Consider the following 27,097-nt stretch of genomic DNA (forward strand, 5'->3'; position numbering starts at 1 on the left):
CTGGGAGTGGGTCACCCAGCATATTAAAAGCACTCTGGAAGCAGTTTCTTCCAATCGTGGTTTACTGTAACTTTAGAATCATAGCGGTTACTTTTAAGGAATCTTTAATGCCCTTTCAAGTCCATCCAAAGAACAAGTGAAGCTGCTGTTCAGAATTTTGTGCCCAGTGTTTATGTTCCATGGAATCTGTGCCACCCAGGCAGCAGACAAGACATGTCTGAGGGTGCTGGGGTGGCGGGGGGATATGCAATGATGTCACACACAGGAAATATCGGGGGTGGGGAAGGCTGGGGAGGACTTGGCGCTTCACAAGGCTGGCTCCTCTTCCATAGGCTCGCCAGCAGTTCTGTAAAAATAAACAGGCAATCAGAATACAGCATAAGAGTACACAATGACATTGTAGATTTTCATGCATAATCAAAGCTGATTTTTCAGCTCTCTCTGATGTTTATTTGTGTTATTCCGTTATCCATAAATAGAGTTTCTTTCCTAGGAAGTATAAACAAATGTCAAGTGGAAAAACATTTTCGATCCAAGCAATCATTGGAAATGTTCCTGTTTATATTAAAACATGTCAGAATATTTTATAACTCTAGATTCCAAAATGTACATGTTTTGTGTCTAGTACAGTCCAATAATTTATTGAAAAAATTAACTATGATATTTTATTTTAGGAGCAATTACAGTGATTTCCTATGGAACCAGTTTGCTAACGAGAGCAAAGGACCCAGCTAAGCTTCTGGAGGAGACTCACCAGGGCTCTGGTTTTTTTGCTTCTGTTCTTTCATAACTGGATTGGCTGCCTGCCGGAGGCATTTCAAATCAAATTCTGAATCTGATTAGCAAATCACTGCTACAGACCCAGCGTTTTTACAAGAAACGCACTATGGTAGTGTGTAAATAGTTTTTATTCGGCATCATCTGGGGGGTGTTCTGCTCTGGCAAAACCAAAACTAATTGCTTGAAAATTTATACTTGAGATTTAGCCTTAATTTAGTAACACTCTGAGGGTGTTTTAAGGCAAACTTTTAGAATGATTTTTAATTTAGTCAAAAGGACAAGTTGTAGCAGGAATCCAAATGCATGAGGTAGCTGGATTGCTGAGGGAAGAACGCTGGGGTTTGAGATGCCGGGAGAATTGAGTATGAGTCTGGGCTCTGTGATTTGCTAATGTTGCAACTGCGAATGTTGTAACTGTACTTCTGTGAAGCTGTGGTTTCATGTTTAAAACCCGTGAGGAAAAAAGATGTTCCTTACAGAATCAGTGGAGGTTAAAAAAAATAAAGGAGATAAAATGGACTTCTAAACAATACACACTATGAGGCAGTAGTTATTTAACTCTGGATTTGTCCCCTCATCATCTAACATATGTATAAAACTGTGTTGAATGGTACACAGGTACAGAGTTATGCCTGTGCTACCATAAGGAAATGCAGTATTGGGAAGATAGTTCTCTCTGGGTGGTGGAATAATAGGTAGCTGGTTTAAATTTTCTTTTTCATACTGTTTTTCTACTTGCCAGTATTCTATAATGAATTACTTTTCTGTTAGAACAAATTGCTATATTTGGAACACTGTTGTTAATGAAGAAAAATGAACAATTTAGCCATGTTATTTTACAGATACATAAAGAAAAAACCAAGATTTCTGTGTATCTACAAATAAGGTAGTTGCCATTTTAATTTAGCATTTTTATAATAAATTTAAAACACTGAAAGATTTTATCCAAGGAGCAGTAATAAAAAAGATTTTAATGCATCCTCTAAAGAATGAGAAATATTAGGTATTCATTATTTAACATTACTAAAAGGAGAGAGTTCCAAATGAGTCCATGTGGAATACTTAAACAAAAATTCTTAGGAAGTTATAGCCTGTCCAACAGTATACTGGATAAGGAGGTTGTGAGAAAGTGTTTAGAGCTGCTATATAAGATAAAAGCTATTTAAGTGAGTCATACTCTATTAAAATCTTTCCAAACTAAAATTATCAGCATTCCCACAAGAAAATTTTTAAATTAAGGAAAACATTTAAGTAACTAAACTGATTTATACGTAAACATGCAAACTTATTTACATTTGAGAATATGTGGATTATACAGGTATAGAATCCTCAAACTAGATACTCCAATGGAGACTGAATTCTCCTATTTACTTTTTCCAAACTTTATTGAGATACAGTCGGCATATAACATTGTATAAGTTTAAGGCAATGTGACGATTTACCACAATAATATATCCTTCACCTCCCATAACTACCATTTTTGTTGTTATGATGAGAACATTTAAGATTTACTCTCATAGCAAATTTTGAGTATACAATACAGTATTGTTAGCTGTAGTAATCATGCTGTATAGCAGATCCCCAGAACTTATTCATCCTATAACTGGAAGCTTGTACCTTTTGATCAACATCATTCCATCTCCTCTATCTCCCAGCCCCTGTTAACCATCAATCTACTGTTTCTATGAGTTCAACAATTTTTTTTCCAGTTTTATTGTAAATAACTGACAAACCTCACTGTATCAGTTTCAGGTGGAGAGCATGATAGTCTGACTTACATATATTGTGAAATGATTACCACAGTAGGTTTAGTTAACATCCATCATCTCATATAGAGAGTTCAATGTTTTTAGATTTCACATATAAGTGAGATCATATTGTATTTATCTTTCTCTGTCTTAGCATAATGCTCTCAAGTTTCACCCACGTTGAACCTTCTTTTTTATGGCTGAATAATGTTCTGTTGTATGTATATACCACATTTTCTTTGTCGATTCATCTATCACTGGACGCTGAGGTGGTTTCCTTGTCTTGGCTATTGTAAATAGTGCTGCAATGAACATGAGAGTGCAGATACCTCTCCAAGATAGTGATTTTGTTTTCTTTGGATATACACCCAGAAGTGGGATTACTGGATCACATGGTAGTTCTACTTTTACCTTCTTGAGGAACCTCCATACTGTTTTCCATAGCAGCTGCATCAATTTACATTCCCATCAACAGTGCAAATAGATCACTTTCTCCATATCCTCACTAATTTGTTATCTCTTGTCTTTTTGATGCAAGCTGTTCTAGCACATGTGAAGTGATATCTCGGCGTGGTTTTGCTTTGCATTTCCCTGATAATTAGTGATGTTGAGAACCTTCCCATGTACCTGTTGGCTATTTGTATGTCTTCTTTAGAAAAATATCTATTCTGGTCCTTTTCCTTTTTTTTTTTTTTTTTGTGGTACGCGGGCCTCTCACTGCTGTGGGCTCCCCCGCTGCGGAGCACAGGCTCCGGACGCGCAGGCCCAGCAGCCACAGCTCACGGGCCCAGCCGCTCTGCGGCATGTGGGATCCTCCTGAACCGGGGCACGAACCCGCGTCCCCTGCATCGGCAGGCGCACTCCCAACCACTGTGCCACCAGGGAAGCCCCCCTTTTCCTATTTTTAAATTGAGTTAATTTATTCACTTATTTATTGCTATTGAATTGTATGAGCTCCATATATATTTTGGATATTAACCCCCTATCAGATACAATGGTTTGCAAATATTTTCTTGCATTTCATAGGTTGCCTTTTCACTTTGTTGATTCTTTGGCTGTGCAAAAGTTTTTAGTTTGATGTCATTGCACTTGCTTTTACTTTTTAATAAATTTATTTATTATTATTTTTAATTTTTGGCTGCGTTGGGTCTTCGTTGCTGCACGCGGACCTTCTCCAGTTGCGGCGAGCAGGGGCTACTCTCTGTTGCGGTGCATGGGCCTCTCACTGTGGTGGCCTCCCCTGTTGTGGAGAGTGGGCTCCAGGTATGCGGGCCTCAGCAGTTGTGGCTCGCGGGCTCCAGAGCGCAGGCTCAGCAGTTGTGGTGCACGGGCCCAGTTGCTCCACAGCATGTGGAATCGTCCCGGACCAGGGCTCGAACCTGTATCCCCTGCATTGGCAGGTGGATTCTTAACGACAGTGCCACCAGGGAAGCCCCTGCACTTGCTTATTTTTGCCTTTTTTGCTTTTTCTTTTGTTGTCATATCCAAAAAATTAATTGTAAAGACCAAAGTCAAGGAGCTTTTTTTCTTTGTTTTCTTCTAAGAGTTTTATAGTTTCAATTCTTACATTTAAGTTCTTAATACATTTCCAGTTAATTTTTGTGAGTGGTATAAGGTAGGGGTCCAGTTTCTTTCTTTTGCATATGAATAAATGTTCAGTTTTCCCAACACCATTTATCAAAGAGATTATTGTTAGCACATTGAGTATTCTTGACTCCCTTGTCAAATATTAGTTGACAATATATGTGAGGGTTTATTTCTGGGCTCTCAGTTCTGTTCCATTGGTCTATGTGTCTGTTTTTATGCCAATGCCATACTCTTGATTACTACAGCTTTGTAATATTTGAACTCAGGATGTGTGAAGCCTCCAGCTTTGTTCTTGCTCAAGATTGCTATGGCTATTCAGGGTCTTTGGTAATCCCACTGAATTTTAGGAGTTTTTTTCTATTTCTGTGAAAAATGCCATTGGAATTCTGAGAGGGATTGCATTGAACCTATCAGTGACTTTGAATAGTGTGGATGTTTTAACAATATTAACTCTTCTGATACATGAATGTGGAATATCTTTCCATTTATTTGTGTCTTCTTCAATTTGTTTCATCAGATCTTACTGGTTTTGGTATACAGATCTTAAGTTTTTATCCTGAAAGTTTACTGAATTCATTTATTATTACTAGCCATTTTTTTTTTTTTGGTGGAGTCTTTAGGATTTTTTACATACAAGTACAGGATCATGTTAAGGAACCCTTGTCTTGTTTCTCATCTTAGAGGGAAATCTTTCAGCTTCTTACTGTTGAGTATGAATGATGTTAGCTGTGGGTTTGTCATATATGGCTTCTATTATGTTGAAGTATGTTCCTTCTATACCCAATTTGGTTGAGAGTTTTTATGATGAAAGAATGTTGAATTTTGTCTGCTGCTTTTTATGCATCTATTGAAAAGACAATGATTTTTATCTTTTATTTCATTAATGTGGTGTATCACATTCATTGATTTGCATATGTTGAACCACCCTCGCTCCCAGGGATAAATCCCACTTGCTCATGGTGTATGATCTTTTTAATGTGCTGTTGAAATTGGTTTGCTAGTATTTTGCTGAGGATTATTGTATCTATGTTCATCAGGGATATTGGCCTATAGTTTTCTTTTCTTGCAGTATCCTTATCTAGCTTTGGTATCAGGGTAGTGGCTGCATAAAATGAGTTTAGGAGTGATAGATTCCCTAAATCAGTAAATCAGATATTCAGATACAAATGACGAGTCCCTGGTCAGGGAACTAAGATCCCACATGCTGCGGGACAACTAAGCCCACGCACCACAAGTGCCGCAACTACTGAGCCTGCATGCCACACCTAGAGAGCCCGTGTGCCACAAACTGCAGAGCCCAAGTGCTCTGGAACCCACGTGCCACAACTAGAGAGAAGCCCATGTGCTACAACTAGAGAAAAGCCCACGCATCTCAATGAAGAGCCCACATGCCACAACTAAGACCTGACGCAGCCAAAAAAAAAAAAGAGAAACAGATGACCAGAAAGTGGGATTGTCACTTACCCCAAGTCCCATGGTGAGTCTGGGAGGTGGGACCTTGTGAAAAGACAGCTATGACAGGTAATGTCTCTCAGACACCAGTTTTTGGGTGGGGAGGGAGGGCGGGCTTTCAATTTTTTTGGATGAGTTTGAGAACTGGTGTTAATTCTTCTTTAAATGTTTGGAAGAATTCACCAGTGAAACCATCTGGGACTGGGCTTTTCTTTTTGGAGAGGTTTTGGTTTACTGATCCAATCTTCTTATTATTGGTATGTTCAGTTTTCTATTTTTTTCATGATTTAGTCTTGGTAGGTTGTATGCTTCTAGGAACTTACTCATTTCTTATAGGTTGTCCAATTTGTTGGCATGTAATTGTTCATAGTAGTCTCTTGTGATGGTTTGTATTTGTGTGGTATCAGCTATAATGTCTCCTCTTTCATTTATAATTTTATTTATTTGAGTCCTCTCTCTTTTTTTCTTGGTAAGTCTAAAGGTTTGTCAATTTTTAAAATCATTTTAAAAAACCAACTGTTAGTTTTGTTGATCTTTTCTATTGCTTTTCTATTATCTATTTCATTTATTTCTGCTCTGATTTTTGTTATCCTAACTTTGGGGTTAGTTTGTTGTTCATTTTCTAGTTCCTTAAGCTGTAAAGTTAGGTTGTTTATTTGAGGGTTTTTTTTTTAATGTATGCATTTATTGCTGTAAATTTGCCTCAGCACTGCTTTTGCTGCATCCCATAAGTTTTGTTATGCTGTGTGTCCATTTTTGTTTGTTTCAAGATAACTTTTGATTCTCTTTGATTTCCTCTTTGATCCATTAGTTATACAGGAATGTGTTGTTTAGTTTCCACACATTTGTGAATTTTCCAATTTTCCTTCTGTTACTGATTTCTAATTTCACACCACTGTGGTCATAAAAGATACTTAGTATGATTTCACTCTTTTAAAATTCGCTAAGACTTGTTCTGTGACCTAACATATGACCTATCCTAGAGAATGTTCTATGTGCACTTGAGAGGAATAGGTATTTTCCTGCCGTTGCATGGAATGTTCTGTATATGTCTGTTAGGTCCATCTGATATAAAGTATAATCCAGTCCAATGTTTCCTTATTGATTTTCTGCCTGGATAATCTATCCATTGTAGAAAGTGTGGTATTGAAGTTCCCTACTATTATTGTACTATTGTCTATATTTTCCCTTCAGATCTGTTAGTATTTGCTTAATGTATTTAGATGCTCGGATGTTGGGTGTATATGTATTTAAAATTATCATATCCTCTTAATGAACTGATCCCTTTATCACCATATGATGACCTTCTTTGTTTCTTGTTACAGTTTAGACTTAAAGTCTATTTTTTTTCCAGATGTAAGTATAGCTAGTCCTGCTCTATTTTGTTTTCTATTTGCATGGAATATCCCTTTCCATACCTTCACTTGGAGCCATTTACATTTAAAATAATTATTGATAGTTAGCAACTTACTATTGCCACTTTTGTTAATTGTTTTCTTGCTGTTTTGTACTTACTTTGTTCATTTCTTCCTCTCTTAATGTCTTCCTTTTAAACTGATGACTTTCCATAGCGGTATGCTTTAATTCCCTTCTCTTTATCTTTACCTATCTACCATAGGTTCTTTTTTTTTTTTTTTTAATAAATTTATTTATTTATTTTTGGCTGCATTAGGTCTTCATTGCTGCACGCGGGCTTTCTCCAGTTGCAGCAAGTGGGGACTACTCTTTGTTGCAGTGCACGGGCTTCTCATCACAGTGGCTTCTCTTGTTGCAGAGCACAGGCTCTAGGCTCACGGGCTTCAGTAGTTGTAGCATCTGGGCTCAGCAGTTGTGGCTCGTGGGCTCTAGCGCCCAGGCTCAGTAGTTGTGGTGCACGGGCTTAGTTGCTCGGCAGCATGTGGGATCTTCCCGGACCAGGGCTTGAACCCGTGTCCCCTGCATTGGCAGGGGGATTCTTAACCACTGCGCCACCAGAGAAGTCCTACCATAGGTTTTTGCTTTGTGGTTACCCCGAGGCTTACTTGAAATATCTAATAGATATGACAGTCTAATTTTAAGCTGACAACAACTTAACTTTAATTGCATACAAAACTCTATCCTTTTACTCCTCCTGTCTATAGTATTTTTTTTAACATCTTTATTGGGGTATAATTGCTTTACAATGGTGTGTTATAGTTTGTTTTTTTTGTTTTTAATTTTATTTATTTATTTATTTTTGGCTGTGTTGGGTCTTTGTTTCTGTGGGAGGGCTTTCTCTAGTTGTGGCGAGCGGGGGCTACTCTTCATTGCGGTGCATTGTCGCGGCGTCTCTTGTTGCAGAGCACAAGCTCCAGACACGCAGGCTCAGTAGTTGTGGCTCATGGGCCTAGTTGCTCCACGGCATGTGGGATCTTCCCAGACCAGGGCTCGAACCCGTGTCCCCTGCATTGGCAGGTAGATTCTCAACCACTGCGCCACCAGGGAAGCCCTATAGTTTGTTTTTGATGTCATGATTTTTTTTTTAATATTGTGTATCCATGAACAAATTACTGTAGCTGTAGCTATTTAAAATACTTTTGTCCTTTAACCTTTATCCTAGAGTTAAGTGTTTAACACATCACCATATTATACTATTAGAGTATTCTGAATCTGACTATATACTTACCTTTGCCAGTGTGTTGTACATTTTCATATGTTTTCATGTTAGTAGTTAATCGTACTTTCTTTTTCAGTTTGAAGGACTCCTTTCAGCACTTATTGTAAGGAAAGTCTTGTGGTGATGAACTATTTCAACTTTTTTTTTTGTTTGGGAAAGTCTTTTTATCTCACCTTAATTTCTAAAGGAAAACCTTGCCAGGTAAAGTAGTCCGGTTGGCAGTTTTTTTCTTTCAGCACTTTGAATATATCATCCTACTCTCTCCTGGCAGGTCTTTGTGTGGGGAGAGAGGCTCAGTTCTCCTGTTCTACCGTCTTGGTGATGATACTCCCTCCATCTGAATTTTCCTACTTCTAACCCAAAGCCACAGCAAGATGATCTTCCCCCCACATCCAGGACTCAGTTGTGGCTGGAATTTCAGAGACAGTGGTAAGTGTCTGTGCATTCTCCAGACATCCATCTTAGGCTTTGAGGAGGTAAGCAAAGTGTCTTCAGCACAAACCATTCACTGCAAAATGGAACTTCTTCTCTTCAAACATGGGGACTTTCAGGTACAATATAAAGCTTTCCATCAGATGCTTCTCTTTGCTTTCCTCCCCTCAAAGTCCTTTCATATTAACCACTTTTTTGGAAAATAGTTAATTAACTGCTGCCACATTCTAATGAAACAAATACACATAACCAGCCAAATCTCTCAGTGTCTTGCAACACAGAAGTTTTATTACTAGTATAGCAAGTAGGAAAACATCCTGGATTTCAAGGTAGATTTCACAAGGTAGATGTATTTAGGTCCCAACTCTGCCATTTTTAAAATTTAACTTTGAGCAAGTCATCATCCCTAGATTCTCAGTTTTCTCTTTAAAACTGAAATAATAATCCACGACCTGCTCTCTGGGTGTTCTCATATCCATAGCTCTCAGTGGATTTAGTATTATCTTTACTTAATCCCTGTCCCTAGGTAACTGTTAAATGTCTACATATTTTTTTAAGTTAATTTAAGAAGTCATCTTCATGAAACACTTAGAAAGTGAACTGGTCAGGGATGACCCTTTAATGGCTGTTTTGGGTGAAAGAGTGAGAAGCAGTACTCTTGAAATGTGGGGGGCTCCCCACTTCAATCATTTATAGACAGATACCAAGGTTATCTTGATTAACAAAAACACAGCTGTGGAAAGGGCTGGGTGAAGGGGAGAGATAATCTTCAATATTTGGACTTAATTCCTTTTGCAGTTAGGTGAGGCATAAATGTAAAATAAAACATTCAAAGATAAATTTTAGTACAATAGTTCAGCTGATTGAAAGACACAAACTTCTACTATAGCAAGTAGAAGTGGACATAGATGGTCCTTTATTGATGAAGGGCAAAGATTTCATATATTAAGGGAAGGATCAGTTAGGTCCAGCAGTCATAGTAGTTTAGATAATTTGCAAAAATAAAAAGCAGAAAGAAAGAATTTGAGATAAGATATAACATAAAATTATATTCTTGTATTTTCCCTTAAAGGGGTATTTCATTTCCTATGATTTTTAAAGCAGTATCTGTTAATTTATATTAATGCTATTATTATTTTTTATTTTATTTTTTTTTGCGGTACGCCGGCCTCTCACTGTTGTGGACTCTCCCGTTGTGGAGCACAGGCTCCGGACGCGCAGGCTCAGCGGCCATGGCTCATGGGCCCAGCTGCTCTGCGGCACGTGGGATCTTCCCGGACCGGGGCACGAACCCGTGTCCCCTGCATCGGCAGGCGGACTCTCAACCACTGAGCCACCAGGGAAGCCCAACAACATTATTTTTAAAGACACATTTCCTCTTGGTTTATTGATTTAATTTAGTTCCTCTTCCTTCTCCAAGGCAAGCAATCTAATTCCTATTTGTTTGTTTGTTTTTTCAGTGAAAACATTTTAATTTTTAGTATTGATTATTTGCTAGTTTCATAGGTTCACAGAGGGGAATTTTTTTTGAATTTTATTTATTTTATTTTATACAGCAGGTTCTTATTAGTTATCCATTTTATACATATTAGTGTATACATGTCAATCCGAATCTCCCAATTCATCCCACCACCACCCCACACCCCCACTGCTTTCCCCCCTTGGTGTCCATACGTTTGTCCTCTACATCTGTATCTCAATTTCTGCCCTGCAAACCGGTTCATCTGTATCATTTTTCTAGGTTACACATATATGCATTAATATACGATATTTGTTTTTCACTTTCTTACTTCACTCTGTATGACAGTCTCTAGATTCATCCATGCCTCTATAAATGACCCAATTTCGTTCCTTTTTATGGCTGAGTAATATTCCATTGTATATATGTACCACATCTTCTTTATCCAGTCATCTGTTGATGGGCATTTAGGTGGCTTCCATGACCTGGCTATTGTAAATAGTGCCGCAGTGAATATTGGGGTGCATGTGTCTTTTTAAATTATGGTTTTCTCTGGATATATGACCAGAAGTGGGACTGCTGGGTCATACGGTAATTCTATTTTTAATTTTTTAAGGAACCTCCATACTCTTCTCCATAGTGGCTGTATCAGTTTACATTCCCACCAACAGTGCAAGAGGGTTCCCTTTGGTCCACACCCTCTCCAACATTTGTTGTTTGTAGATTTTCTGATGATGCCCATTCTGACTGGTGTGAGGTGATACCTCATTGTAGTTTTGATTTGCATTTCTCTAATAGTGATGTTGAGCAGCTTTTCATGTGCTTCTTGGCCATCTGTATGTCTTCTTTGGAGAAACGTCTATTTAGGTCTTCTGCCCATTTATGGATTGGCTTGTTTGTTTTTTTAATATTGAGCTGCATGAGCTGTTTATATATTTTGGAGATTAATCCTTTGTCCGTTGATTCGTTTGCAAATATTTTCTCCCATTGTGAGGGTTGTCTTTTTGTCTTGTTTGTAGTTTGCTTTGCAAAAGCTTTTAAGTTTCATTAGGTCCCATTTGTTTATTTTTGGTTTATTTTCCATTACTCTAGGAGACGGATCAAAAAAGATCTTGCTGGGATTTATGTCAGAGTGTTCTTCCTATGTTTTCCTGTAAGAGTTTGATAGTGTCCGGTCTTACATTTAGGTCTCTAATCCATTTTGAGTTTATTTCTGTGTATGGTGTTAGGGCGTGTTCTAATCTCGTTCTTTTACATGTAGCTGTCCAGTTTTCGCAGCACCACTTATTGAAGAGCCTGTCTTTTCTCCATTGTACATCCTTGCCTCCTTTGTCATAGATTACTTGGCCATAGGTGCGTGGGTTTATCGCTGGGCTTTCTATCCTGTTCCATTGATCTATATTTCTGTTTTTGTGCCAGTATCATATTGTCTTGATTACTGTAGCTTTCTAGTATAGTCTGAAGTGAGGGAGTCTGATTCCTCCAGCTGCGTTTTTTCCCTCAAGACTGCTTTGGCTATTCGGGGTCTTTTGTGTCTCCATACAAATTTTAAGATTTTTTGTTCTAGTTCCATGAAAAATTCCATTGGTAATTTGATAGGGATCGCATTGAATCTGTAGATTGCTTTGGGTAGTATAGTCATTTTCACAATACTGATTCTACCAATTTAAGAACATGGTATATCTCTCCATCTGTTGGTATCATCTTTAATTTCTTTCATCAGTGTCTTATAGTTCTCTGCATACAGGTCTTTTGTCTCCCTAGGTAGGTTTATTCCTAGGTATTTTATTCTTTTTGTTGCAGTGGCAAATGGGACTGTTTCCTTAATTTATCTTTCGGATTTTTCATCATTAGTGTATAGGAATGCAAGAGATTTCTGTGCATTAATTTTGTATCCTGCAACTTTACCAAATTCATTCATTAGCTCTAGTAGTTTTCTGGTGGCATCTTTAGGATTCTGTATATATAGTATCATGTCATCTGCAAACAGTGACAGTTTTGCTTCTTCTTTTCCAATTTGTATTCCTTTTATTTCTTTTTCTTCTCTGACTGCTAGGACTTCTGTAGGCTCTAGGACTCTGACTGGCTAGGACTTCCAAAACTGTGTTGAATAATAGTGGTGAGAGTGGATATCCTTGTTCCTGATCTTCGAGGAAATGCTTTCAGCATTTCACCATTGAGAATGATGTTTGCTGGGGGTTTGTTTTATATGGCCTTTATTATGTTGAGGTAGGTTCCCTCTATGCCCACTTTCTGGAGAGTTTTTATCATAAGTGGGTGTTGAATTTTGTCAACAGCTTTTTCTGCATCTATTGAGATGATCATATGGTTTTTATTCTTCAGTTTGTTAATATGGTGTATCACACTGATTGATTTGCGTATATTGAAGAATCCTTGCATCCCTGGGTTAAATCCCACTTGATCATGGTGTATGATTCTTTTAATGTGTTGTTGGATTCTGTTTGCTAGTATTTTGTTGAGGATTTTTGCATCTATATTCATCAGTGATACTGGTCTGTAATTTTTTTTTTTTTGTAGTATCTTTGTCTGGTTTTGGTATCGGGGTGATGGTGGCCTCACAGAATGAGTTTGGGAGTGTTCCTTCCTCCACAATTTTTTGGAAGAGTTTGAGAAGGATAGGTGTTAGCTCGTGTCTAAATGTTTCATAGAATTCACCTGTGAAGCCATCTGGTCCTGGACTTTTGTTTGTTGGAAGATTTTTCATCACAATATCAATTTCATTACTTGTGATTGGTCTGTTCATATTTTCTATTTCTTCCTGGTTCAGTCTTGGAAGGTTATACCTTTCTAAGAATTTGTCCATTTCTTCCAGGTTGTCCATTTTATTGGCACAGAGTTGCTTGTAGTAGTCTCTTAGGATGCTTTGTATTTCTGTGGTGTCTGTTGTAACTTCTTTTTCATTTCTTATTTTATTGATGTGAGTCCTCTCCCTCTTTGTCTTGATGAGTCTGGCTAATGGTTTATCAATTTTGTTTATCTTCTCAAACAACCAGCTTTTAGTTTTAATGATCTTTGCCATTGTTTTCTTTGTTTCTATTTCATGTATTTCTCCTCTGATCTTTATGATTTCTTTCCTTCTGCTAACCTTGGGTTTTGTTTGCTCTTCTTTCTCTAGTTCCTTTAGGTGTAAGGTTAGATTGTTTTAGATTTTTCTTGTTTCTTGAGGTAGGCTTGTATTGCTAAAAACTTCCCTCTTAGAACTGCTTTTGTTGCATCCCATGGGTTTTGGATGGTCGTGTTTTCATTGTTATTTGTCTCTAGGTATTTTTTGATTTCCTCTTTGAATTTTTCTGTGATCTCTTGGTTATTTAGTAATGTGTTGTTTAGCCTCCACATGTTTGTGTTTTTTACGGTTTTTTTCCCATAACTGATTTCTAATCTCGTAGCGTTGTGGTCAGAAAAGATGCTTGATACAATTTCAGTTTTCTTAAATTTACTGAGGCTTGATTTGTGACCCACGATGTGATCTATCCTGGAGAACGTTCCATGCGCACTTGAGAAGAAAGTGTAATCTACTGTTTTTGGATGGAATGTCCTATAAATATCGATTAAATCTATCTGGCCTATTGTGTCATTTAAAGCTTGTGTTTCCTTATTAATTTTCTGTTTGGATGATCTGTCCATTGGTGTAAGTGAGGTGTTAAAATCCCCCACTATTATTGTGTTACTGTCGATTTCCTCTTTTATCGCTGTTAGCAGTTGCCTTGTGGGTTTAGGTGCTCCTATGTTGGGTGCATATATATTTATAATTGTTACCTCTTCTTCTTGGATGGATCCCTTCATCATTATGTAGTGTCCTTCCTTGTCTCTTGTAACATTCTTTATTTTAAAGTCTATTTTATCTGATATCAGTATTGCTACTCCAGCTTTCTTTTGATTTCCATTTGCATGGAATAACTTTTTCTGTCCCCTCACTTTCAGTCTGTATGTGTCCCTACAAGAGGTGGGTCTCTTGTAGACAGCATACGTATGGGTCTTGTTTTTGTATCCATTCAGCGAGCCTGTGTCTTTTGGTTGGAGCATTTAATCCATTCACATTTAAGGTAATTATTGATACGTATGTTCCTATTACCATTTTCTTAATTGTTTTGGGTTTGTTTGTGTAGGTCCTTTTCTTCTCTTTTGTTTCCCACTTAGAGACGTTCCATTAGCATTTGTTGTAGAGCTGTTTTGGTGGTGCTGAATTCTGTTAGCTTTTGCTTGTCTGTAAAGCTTTTGATTTCTCTGTCGAATCTGAATGAGCTCCTTGTGGGTGATCTTGGTTGTGGGTTCTTCCCTTTCATCACTTTAAATATGTCATGCCACTCCCTTCTGGCTTGTAGAGTTTCTGCTGAGAAATCAGCTGTTAACCTTATGGGTTTTCCTTTGTATGTTATTTGTTGTTTTTCCCTTGCTGCTTTTAGTAAGTTTTCTTTGCCTTTGATTTTTTTCAATTTGATTACTATGTGTCTCAGTGTGTTTCTCCTTGGGTTTATCCTGTATGGGACTGTCTGTGCTTTCTGGACTTGCGTGGCTATTTCCGTTCCCATGTTAGGGACGTTTTCCAATATAATCTCTTCAAATATTTTCTTGGGTCCTTTCTCTCTCTCTTCTCCTTCTGTGATCCCTATAATGCGAATGTTGTTGCGTTTAATGTTGTCCCAGAGGTGTCTTAGGCCTTCTTCATTTCTTTTCATTCTTTTTTCTTTATTCTGTTCCGCAGCAGTGAATTCCACCATTCTGTCTTCCAGGTCACTTATCCGTTCTTCTGCCTCAGTTATTCTGCTATTGGTTCCTTCTAGTGTAGTTTTCATTTCAGTTATTGTACTGTTCATTTCTGTTTGTTTGTTCTTTAATTCTTCTTAGGTCTTTGTTAAACATTTCTTGCATCTTCTCGATCTTTGCCTCCATTCTTTTTCCGAGGTCCTGGATTCTCTTCGCTATCATTATTCTGAATTCTTTTTCTGGAAGGTTGCCTATCTCCACTTCATTTAATTAGTTTTCTGGGGTTTTACCTTGTTACTTCATCTGGTATATAGCCATCTGCGTTTTCATCTTGTCTATCATTCTGTGAATGTGGTTTTTGTTCCACAGGCTGCAGGACTGTAGTTCTTCTTGCTTCTGCTGTCTGCTCTCTGGTGGATGAGACTATCTAAGAGGCTTGATGGGAGGGACTGGTGGTGGGTAGAGCTGGCTGTTGCTCTGGTGGGCAGAGCTCAGTAAAACTTTAATCTGTTTGTCTGCCGATGGGTTGGGCTGGGTTCCTTCTCTGTTGGTTGGTTGGCCTGAGGTTACCCAACACTGGAGCCTACCTGGGCTCTTTGGTGGGGCTAATGACAGACTCTGGGAGGGCTCACCCCAAGGAGTACTTCCCAGAACTTCTGCTGCCAGTGTTCTTTTCCTCACAGTGAGAGACAGCCACCCCTGGCCTCTGCAGGAGACCCTCCAATGCTAGCAGGTACGTCTGGTTCAGTCTCCTGTGGGGTCACTGCTCCTTCCCCTGGGTCCCGATGCACACACTACTTTGTGTGTGCCCTCCAAGAGTGTAGTCTCTGTTTCTCCCAGTCCCGTCGAAGTCTTGCAGTCAAATCCTGCTAGCCTTCAAGGTCTGATTCTCTAGGAATTCCTCCTCCTGTTGCTGGAACCCTAGGTTGGAAAGCCTAATGTGGGCCTCAGAACCTTCAGTCCAGTGGGTGGACTTCTGTGGTACAAGTGTTCTCCAGTTGGTGAGTCACCCCCCCCCAGCAGTTTTGGATTTGATTTTATTGTGATTGCACCCCTCCCGCTGTCTCATTGTGGCTTCTCCTTTGTCTTTGGATGTGGAGTATCTTTTTTGGTGAGTTCCAGTGTCTTCCTGTTGATGATTGTTCAGCAGTTAGTTGTGATTCTGGTCCTTGCAAGACGGAGGCAACAGAGAGCTAATTCCTGTTATGTATGTTATCTGTTCATAGGGTGTTCTTTAAAGCTGTATGTTATTGTTTTATGAGCATGTATTTTTATTTTATCTTTATACACACATGTATCATTTCTGTTGCTTACTCCTCTCACCCAGTAGTGTAGTTAGTTAGTTATTACATAAACATCACTGTAAGCAGTCACGTTTATCTAGTCTGTAGTGGCCAAGTGCTAAATGTCATCTCCTCCATGGTGTACCTTCACCCCATTGTAACCGTTTGTTCTTCCAATAATGCACACTGGGTTTGACTCCTCCTCTCTACCCACCACGAAGAAGCTGTAGTGAACTTCTTAGCACATGTCTTCTAATTACCCTAGATGAGAATGTCTTCAGTATACATTCCTGGGAGCAAGATGACCAGGTTATATGTTTTGTGTATACTAAAAATGGTAGTAAACTGCTTTTCAGAATGCTGCCATAGTTTACCTTCCCACATCTATGAGAGCTCCAGAGCCCCACATCTCCACCAATGCTGGCATTCCCCGGATTACTGAAGTTTTCACTGATTGAAGAAATAATTATTGAGTGTCTGTGATGCACCCTGGCTGTGTTCTAGGTACTGGAAATATAGGGAGACATAATACAGTATAACAGATGGACCTGATCTAATTTTGGGATTGAGGGTCAGTGAAAATTGTCCAAGAAGAGGAAGTGATATTTGATATGAGATCTAAAAGGTAAGTTGGAAGACAATGGGAAGGCCAGTGAAGGGTCAGTGAGAAGAGGAGGAAGACAAGCTAAGTGTTCCAAACAGAAGGAAGGGAGGGTATGTTCCAGGAAGACCTGATCCGGACATAAATATGGCTCTTTGGAGAAAATTTGAAAGCACAATGGACTATCACTACATACCCACTAGAAAGGCTAAAACTATAAGGACCAATTATACAAAGTGCAGGTGAGGATACAAAACTCATTCATTGATGGTGGGAATGAAGAATGGTATGGCCATTTTGGAAAGCAGTTTGGAAGTTTTTTTTATAAAGTAAGACATATGACTTTCCTATAACTTGGCAACTCCACTCCTCGGTGTACATTAAAGAAAACTGAGTGCTTGTGTTCACAAAGTAAAAACCTGTATAAAAGAGTTAGGTTCCTCCAAAAATTAAAAATAGAATTACCATATGATCCAGAAATTCCCCTTCTGGGTATATATGCAAGATAACTCAAAATAGGATCTTGAAGAGATCATTTCACATTTATAGTCATTGAAGCATCAAAAGCCAAGAAGTGGAGGCAACCTAAATGTCCATTGTCAGATGAATGGATAAAGAAATGCGGTATACACATACAATGAAATATTAGCCATAAAAAAGGTAGAAATTTTGTCACATGCTACAACAGGGATAAGCCTTGACAAAAAACGTTCTGCCAAATGAAGTAAGCCAGTCACAAAAAGGCAAATACTGCATGATTCCACTTATTTGATGTATCTAAAGTACTCAAACTCTTAGAAAGTAGAATGGTGGTTGCCAGGAGCTGGGGGGAGGGGAAAATGGAAGTTGTTCAATAGCGTTTCAGTTTTGCAAGACAAAGAAGTCCTAGAGATGTGTTGCATGACAATGGGCATATAGTTAACACTGCTGTACTGTACACTTAAAAATGGTTCAGATGGTAAATGTTATGTGTTTTTTCCACAATGACAAAACTTCGTAGCAGCTTTCTTCGCAATAGCCCTTAATGGTAGAAGATCTGAATAGCCATTTTTCCAAAGAAGACATATAGATGACCAAGAGGTACATGTAAAGATGCTCAACATCTCTAATCATCAGGGAAATGCAAGTCAGAACTATGTACCTATGGTCAATTAATCTACAACAAAGGAGGCAAGACTATATAATTGAGGAAAGACAGTCTCTTCAATAAATGGTGCTGGGAAAAGTGTAAAAAAAATGAAATTAGAACATTCTTTAACACCATACACAAAAATAAACTCAAAATGGATTAAAGACCTAAATGTAAGACTGAACACTATAAAACTCTTACAGGAAAACACAGGCAGAACACTCTGACATAAATCGCAGCAAGATCTTTTTTGATCCACCTCCTAGAGTAATGGAAATGAAAACAAAAATAAACAAATGGGACCTAATTAAATTCAAATGCTTTTGCACAGCAAAGGAAACCATAAACAAAATGAAAAGACAACCCAAAGAATGGGAGAAAATATTTGCAAACAATGTGACTGACAAGGGATTAGTCTCCAAAATTTACAAACAGCTCATGAGGCTCGATATCAAAAAAACCTCCACACAACCCCATCCAAAAATGGGCAGAAAACCTAAACAGACACTTCTCCAAAGAAGACATACAGATGGCCAAGAGGCCCATGAAAAGATGCTCAACATCACGAATTACTAGAGCAATACAAATCAAAACTACAATAAGGTATCACCTCACACCAGCCAGTATGGCCATTATCAAAAAGTCTACAAGGAATAAATGCTGGAGAGGGTGTGGAGAAAAGGGAACCTTCCTACACTGCTGTTGGAAATGTAAATTGGTGCAGCCACTATGGAGAACAGTATGGAGGTTCCTTAAAAAACTAAAAACAAACAGAGCTACCATGTTATCCAGCAATCCCACTCCTGGGGATATATCTGGAGAAAACCATACTTCGAAAAGATACATGCACCCCAATGTTCACTGCAGCACTATTTACAATAGCCAAGAAACGGAAGCAACCGAATGTCCATCAACAAAAGAATGTATAAAGCAGATGTACATATATACAATGAAATGTTACTCAGCCATAAAAAAGAATGAAATAGTGCCATTTGCAGCAACATGGATGGACTTGGAGATTATCATAGTAAGTGAAGTAAGTCAGACAGAAAGACAAATATCATATGATATCACTTCTAGTGGAATCTAAAAAATGATACAAATGAACTAATTTACAATACAGAAACAGACATACTTCAGGAATGAACTTATGGTTACTGGGGGTGGCGTGGGGAAGCAGGGGCAGAGGGAGGGATAGACTGGGAGTTTGGGAATGACATGTACACACTGCTATATTTAAAATAAATAACCAACAAGGACCTACTGTATAGCACAGGGAACTCTACTCAATATTCTGTAATCACCTAAATGGGAAAAGAGCTTGAAAAGCAATAGATACATTTCTATGTATAACTGAATCACTTTGCTGTGCATCTAAAACTAACACAATATTGTTAACTATACGCCAATATAAAATTAAAAACAAATAGATCGTTTGCTCAAGCTATTTTTTGTATCTTGGATGCCTTTGTTCTTATTTACTAGTTGAAATCCTCCATTTTTCTACCCTGGCTCAGTGATCTGTTCCCCAGTTCTTGGCCTATGTTAGGTCTTCTTTTATTCTGGAGCTCGGTCTATCAAATGACCTATCATTTACAATAGTTGGTCGCTCATGTCTGATCCTGTGGTAGGAAGAATGACAGCCCCCAAAGATGTCCATGTCCTAATCCCTGGAAGTTGTGAATGTTACCTTGTGTAGCCAAACTGACTTTGTAGATATGATTAAGGTTAAGGACCTTGAGATAGAGAAATGATCCTGGTGAGTCCAATCTAATCATATGAGTCCTTACAAGCAGAGAAACTTTCCTGGTTTTAAGCCAGTTTTCCCAGCTTTTTTCTTTCAGTCAGAGAGAGATGTGATGTGACTGAAGAAAGATGTGACCGAAGAAAGATCAGAGAGAGGTAAAGTTGCTGGCTTTGAAGACAGAGGAAAGGGGGTCATGAACCAAGGAATGCAGGCAGCCTCTAGAAACTGGGAAAGGCAAGGAAACAGTTTCTTCCCTAGAGCCTCCAGAAAGGAAAAGATCTTGCCAACCTCTATATTTTAGCCCAGAGACTTGTCACCCTTCTGACTTTTTTTGTCATTTTGAGCCACGAAGTAATTTTTTGGTTAAGATAGCAACAGAAAACTAATACAATCTCAAAGTATGTGGATATTTTGAAGACTCCACGGAAGCTCTGTGACCTTGACTCCCAACACTTTGTCTGGCACATAAAAACTAATCAGAAAATGTTTAAAGAATAAATGAACCGGAGTTTCTCCTTCCTCATTCTGCAAGTCGCGGAATAATCCTGTAATCTGTCAGCATCACTCCCATAGCCCCTCCACCTCACCCGAGACAATTCCTTTCTCCATTCAGACACTTTGCTTTCCCTTCCCACCTTTATCACCTTTATCCTCAGTCAGTCGATCTTTATGATACGAGTACTGTGGATTCTGGTTAGCCAACATATCTGAAAATGGACCCTGTCGATTAGTACTATGGAAGAAAAAATGTAAAATACACATTTTGAAAACTCTTGTGAAAGATAAAAACACTGATTCCCTCAGAAAACACAGTACATAGAGACAAGGAGACAAAGAAACTTCAGGTATCATTACAAATTGTTCTGTTACCATTTTAACAATGTCTTGTTGTCTGTCTTGGACTCATTCATTCAGTAAGTATTTGTTTGTTACCTACAATGTATTAGGTATTGTGAAAGTTCTTTAAGTCAGCTAATCTCAGCTTAGTTAACTGAATCAATTTATTGCTTAGTGATTATTTATCAATCTCTTATTTTTAATGACTATACTATTGAGTTAACCTATGAACGGTTAAACATATAGATGCCCAGGTACAGCCTCTCTGTTTCTAATATTATAGATCCCTGGATGATGAACAATGTATTAATGGAGGGAAAGAAAAGAGCAAACTGAGCAAGCGGGAAAAAGAAAAAAATAACAAATCCAACCTTAATATTGAGTACTTACTCTGTGTCAAGTGTTATGTTAAATTCTTAAGATGTATTGTCTCATTTCTTCCTCAAAACCCTCTGAAATTTTCCCTTCATTTTAAAGACAAAGAAAGTAAAGCCCAGAGAGATAAGTAACTTGCCACTGATCAACAATTATTAAGATGGAGATGGGATCTGAACCTCGGCAAGCGGATTCCAGAGTCACAACCTACTCTTCCTCTGTAGTGGTAAGAAGACAGGACTGAAAGATGAGGATGATGGGAAGCTAAAGTTACCGTGCATCTCATTTTACTTCTGCTTCTAGTCCATTGTGTTTCTTTTTTCAAATTAAACACTTGTTTGTAAACAGTTCAGAAGGGAACCCTGAAATACATCACACACTGGATTTAATCCCTAACATACTAAGAGTTCACACATGCCCCAAGACCACATGTTAGGCACTGAACACAGGGATAAAATGATGGTCCCAGGAGGAAGAGGAAAAGAAGATAAAGGAGCTCCTTTCTTTTACCAGGAGCTTCCAAATCTCAGTCCACTTTTCAACTAAGGTATTGTTGACACTGGATGAAAATTAAGAATAAAATTTATATTGGAATGTTTGCCTGTTTAGATAAACAGGTGCTCACAATAATGGTATCAGAGAGAAAAATCAGAGACCTGAAAAATCAGTGCAACATTTAGCTTCCAGAAGCCTTGGAGAGACAATCCTAAAGCATGGAAAACAAAGCTGTATTTCTATTAGACACGAATGTGTATTTAAGATTGGTCTATATTTCTATATAAATCTCCAGACACAGGAAAATAGGGTTATCAATGCCCTTGACACTACGGATAGACCATTCAAAGCTAAGGCGGATGATACTTAGGATTTTCTAGCTTATTATACTTTTAAAAAATATTCATGAATAAGACAGTTATATTCAAAAAACAAAATAGCCAATGGGAATATACTGTACAGCACAGGGAACGCTACCTAATGCACTGTGGTAACCTAAATGGGAGGGCAGTTCAAAAGGGAGGGGATATCTACATGTGTATGGCTGATTCATCTGGTTGTGCAGTGGAGGCTAACACAACATTATAAAGCAACCATACTCCAATAAAAATTAATTAAAGAAATAGCCAGATTCAGAATCATATATCTTTCTCATGCTTCTGTGTCATATAATGACTGAAACCATCTCATTCATGAGAAAAGTTGACAAAAGTTGAAGATGAAATGATTCAGAAACAACCAGATCCTCTTGTATTAAAGAAAATCTAATGTGACTCACACTGTAATCAATAAACTGACATTTGAAAACCTAACTTTCAGTTTTTGTTTTGATTAAAAAACTAGAGAGTCAGAAATTCTAGAGTGTAAATATGCTCCCGGTAACTTAAGAGTTGATCATTCTGAAGTCTCGATTGCCAGAGAAAAGTTTTTCTTGATTTTCAGCAGAGCCCGAACTGGTATCCAAGAATAAACCTCAATATTGAACTGACCTTTTCAAAGTAGACGCATTTGAAATAGATACCTGAACCATGCCAACTATAATCTTTTCAAGGTACAGTCTCCTGACAATCAAGAAAGAAACTAAGATCACAGTTCTGTCTTCTAAACAATATGCTATATGTGACTAGTCCTATCTATGTTTTTTGAACATATAACTTGACCCCACTTAGTTTTTTGTCCTTTATTTTTGTTTTGTTGTTTTTTTAACTGACCCACCATTCTGTTCCTGCTCAAGTCTTCTGCCACCTGAAAATTATGTTTTGAAAACTGTACTTCAGTCAATCATCCCCAAAATGAATCCCGAGCCTTTTTCTAATAATTTATTCTTCATGGTCCATCAGTGAGTTATAAAAATGAAATGACTGTTTGCACTGTGTTGTCATCTCCCTCACACCGCCCCCCCCCCAAACTGAACAAAAAATACTTACAATGGTTCTTAGCCAGGAGCATTTTATCCCTTATTCACTAGTGGTAAATGAGTCAGATATGAGTTGGCCAGGAAAAGAGCTGCTTTACCCAAAATCTTAGTACAAAATGAGTCATCTCACTCCAAACACCAATATATTCTCCAAAATAACTGGCAAGAATTTCCTATAAAAAGAATCTTGCCTTCACCCTTTTCCATCCATTTAGTTCTCTGATTTTTCTAATTTTTCAATTTCCTGTGTACTTATCAAAGGCCTAAGAACATTTCTACCTCTTTACCTCATTGTGAAAGCCATCTTTCCTATACTGAGTTGGGGGACAATTCTGATAGCATTCCCCTTTAAAGAATAAATGCTCTGTGGCTTTTAAGGGTTCTCCCTGTCTGATTCTCTGTGATGAAATTCATGCATGGTTCAATGGAAATGCAAAAGCCAGTTCTAGAAGAATTTTTCTTTTCCTCTGCTGAAAAAGTGAGTTCAAAGCCACCAAAAATATTTCAAGCAAAACCATTTTCCTTCCCATAAGAAAAATCAATCAAAATAGATACAATCTGTCTAAAACTGATAAAGAAACAAGAATCCAGGCCACAAGCTTCAACTCTGTTTCCCTGTACATCAAAACATTCCCATTCCCATTCTTTCTCTGCCATCAGATGAAGCTTAAAAATCACGGTGAACTGAAGCCAGGGTCAAGTCCCTATAGATGATCAGGAGTCAAGCACACTATGTACCTGAGGATAAACAAGCATGCTTATAGAGCCAATTCCTGCCAAAGTGCTGAGATTTTTATGTTATGTGGGGCTCACAACAGCCCTTATTATTCTTTATTATTCTAAGCCCTGCAATTTAATGGGAAAAATTACTTACAATTCACTTCACTCAGGCTGGAATTTAGCTTCGTTTCTCTATACTAAATGAATTCTAAAGAATAGCTACGCTCCTTTTATATCCAACACTAACAGATGTTAGTTTCCTTAGTTTTACAGCCCTCGAATGACAGACAACTAACTGTATTTGGCCTTGGGAATAACTGCAACACCTTTGGATTATGAACTTGGTTTGGTTCTTAGCTGGGAACAGCAGGGGGTTAGTTCATATTATCAAAGATGTAAAATAAGTTTACCCTTATGCTCCAGATGCCCATATGAAGATATCTTTTAATACAATATTGTACAACTTTCTTTTTTCCTACTGGTAATCTTCTTTTTAAGTGGTTATAGTTAGGAAAAACAATTGCATAAAAATGAAATCTCTTATTCACTGTATCTCCTGCTTTTGACCAAAGCAAGATGTTAAATCCATTAAACTCTGAACACCCAGTAAAAGCAAGAAAAACTAAAACTGTTCATATTTGTGCATTCTTGGGAAAACTGCCAACCTATGTACTAGTAGCAGGATCTGTGTAATTAATGGTGATGTTATTGACGGAGGGAGTTCGATTTCATTCTCAGAAGCAATTTAAAAGTGCAAGCTGGCAGAGCTTTAGCGAAAGCTCACCTATTCATTTTTAAATTGAAGAAATGTGACTTTGAAGTCATCCACAGAGAGCACCAATGTCACTGTCTGTACATTTGGGGTGGTTTTGGTCATAGTAAAAAGAAATCCTGAATGTAGCACTGTCTGTTGAACAGCAAAATGTACAAACTGACAAACATTTCTTAAAAGGAGAAGAAGCAAACTCAATCTTTGGTTATCTTTATGTTTTTTTTTTCTTTTCCTGAAAGCTATTCATATGAAGACTAATTAAAATCAACTCCTTCTTATCATAAAGCAAAATAAAATCAGACCCACATCCACACATTCCTTTGTACACACTCCCATCTTCTTGGAAGGTGACTTTCATCTTTATCGAGTAGTTGTACCTCACGGACAGTCATATAAGGCTACCCAACTGACAAGCCATACCTCCAGCTTCTGCTCTCCTTCTTCCCCTTTGTTATATCAGTAACTTCGAAATGATGAGAGAAAGAAAAAGAACATCTTGAAAAATAGAGATAACTAAGGAAAGAAGTTAAGCCCACAAGAAGCTTTCTCCATAATGATCTGTACTAAATTATCCAACGAGGACCATCTATCTCATCACTCTATTTCTCTGTGAACTGTAACAACATGCCCCACCTCTGTGTTTCTCATGAAGAATGAAACACATGAATTCCTGACAGCCGACAGCATGTGCTGTGGCATCTGTGGCTTCGCAGAAGTGGAAGTGGAGGAGACGGAGAAGGAGAGCCTAGAGAGAGGCTCACAAACGCTAATGATGAGCCTGGATGTTACTGACCCTGATGATTCCCCCCATGTTGCATTCATACCTGTTGTCTTCTCGAGCAAAGGGCTGTTCCACATCCACCGTCAGGGAGGCCAGGGCAGAAACGGTCTCCGTCTCCTCTTGCAACTGCGCCCCAGCCAGAGCGCAGCCCCTCGGCACACTCACCGTCCTTACCGACTTCCAGTACTTGCCTAAAAAACACAAAGACCCATGCATCATATGTTATAGGAATTTTAGTTCAACGGTGTTAATCAGAAACTTGTATAGGTCTAACTCAGAGTAATTGTTAGGTTAAAATTCACAACGTTATACACAGTTGTAATTTAATTTCTTAACTGTTATGATTAAGTGTTTTTCTCAATCTGGAATGCCAAGCTGTGAAGTTCTCATATTGCCAAGCCTGAGTCTCTCCCTTGCTCAGAAGTTAATAAAGTGAGGAATAATCCACAGTCTAATGAACTCACTATCAGACTGACAGCTGTCTCTGCAACTAGGTAAGCAAACTCTGGGCTTACCTAGACTAGTAGGTAAGATCATGCCCTCTGGGTAATCCTCAAGAGACTGGGAGGTAGAAGTCTTATGGAGAAACTGAATGAACCAGTAATGTTAAAAATTGCTACTTGAGCCATTAACTTTTTTTTTTTTTTTTTTAATGAGGTTGGAATATTAAAGGAAAAGAAAAGCCCAGAAATGCCAGCATGAATCGAATGGCAACTTTGCCAGAACAATCAGGTTTGTTAGTCCTGGATGTTCTTTCTTTCTCAACCCCGGGGTGTGTACTAGAACAATAATTGATTTAAAACCTTAATATATGCATTGGCTGATGTTGGAGCCCTTCCATAAGTTATACGGATCCAATTATACGGATGTTTCTTTTTTTGAGGCAGGGAAGGAGAATGAGAGGAAAATAGGAGGTAATTTCATGAGAACATGCCAGTGGGATAAATAAGAAAGAGCAGAGTCAACAGCCTTTTTGCAGCCCCTAAGCTATTTTTTTGTGAAGCGTTGAATAGCCCCGTATCAAAGCAGGAGAGTCTCCCTAGGTGCTGACATGACTCACCAGGTAAGCAGTATCTCGGCAGCCTGACCAGTTAAGAGGGAAGCTGGCACGCAAAGTAGCTTACTTCCACCCCACCCCAAAATTAAAATAAAGTTATGCTAGAGTAGAAAAGACAAATGGGTGAATACTGGATTGGGGAGTAAGATAACCCAGTTCTAGACCCAGCTCTGCCACTAACCATCCTACGCTGGCAGGGCTCTTCGGCACTTTATTTTTGCTTCTCAAAAACAGTGGGATGGCCTCAAATTCCTTCCAGCTATAAGTAACATTTCGTGATTGGCCTCTCCTTATCTTACTGCTTCACAAAGGAATGGATGTCATGTCATGTTAGGGGAGGAGACCCAGTCTCCCATCCACTCCCCATGTCGACAGAATCTTCTGGCATAGTTGTCTACTACTACTACTTTACTTGCTGTGATCACCTAGTCTGGCCAAAGTCAGAATCATAAAGCTTTTAATTTGGACCAAATGATACCAGTTCTAACTGAATGAACCCACAAAGTAACATTTTCTGAAAGCCAAGGCTGTGCCAGATGTTGAGGACACAAAGATGCTTCCCTGACACCAAGAAATTCATGGTCTAGTTGAGAAAGCCCTTTCAGTTAACAAACAATGACAATTCTGTATGGAGAAGGCCCATGTGATCCTAAGAGGAAATAAGAAGAACATATACTTTTGATGCCAAGAAGGCAAGAGAACACTTGCCAGAAAAAATAACACCTGACCAAGTATTTGAAAGACCATCAGAAGTTAGTCAAGCTGAAACAGAGGAAGATGGTGGTGATGAGGTATCCCTAGAAGAGGAAATAATGCACACAAATGTGCAGATACTCAAGTCTCTGTTGTGCCTAGCAGTGGACTTTGTACCCCAGTGAACAAGTGGAATGTAAGCAGTATGGAATGTAATGCAAGAGACTGCTATGGTGTAGGCATGGGCTAATTAACACACAATCTTGAATAGCATGCCAGTGATCTTGGCTTTCAACCTGTGGGTGATGAGGGGCCATTTTAAACAGAAGAGGCAGAGAATCAGGTTTAAATTTTTCAAAGATCCTTCTGGAG

General features: G+C 38.4%; 1 protein-coding gene across 1 annotated transcript in view; it reads right to left on the bottom strand.

Annotated features, from left to right (window-relative positions):
- Positions 1 to 306: 306 nt before the first annotated feature.
- The window catches only part of HDAC9 (histone deacetylase 9), a gene marked incomplete at its 3' end in the record, with an annotated part of 936,726 nt that continues 909,935 nt past the window's right edge, over positions 307 to 27,097 (bottom strand). The window contains exons 25-26 of the mRNA XM_082846537.1: positions 25,019 to 25,166; positions 307 to 346 (exon numbers count right to left, since the gene is read on the bottom strand). Of these exons, the coding sequence (XP_082702663.1) occupies positions 307 to 346; positions 25,019 to 25,166 (188 nt within the window). The remainder of the gene's footprint in view (positions 347 to 25,018; positions 25,167 to 27,097) is intronic.

Source organism: Leucopleurus acutus (assembly GCF_964270905.1).
Source record: "Leucopleurus acutus genome assembly, chromosome: 9".
Taxonomy (NCBI): domain Eukaryota; kingdom Metazoa; phylum Chordata; class Mammalia; order Artiodactyla; family Delphinidae; genus Leucopleurus; species Leucopleurus acutus.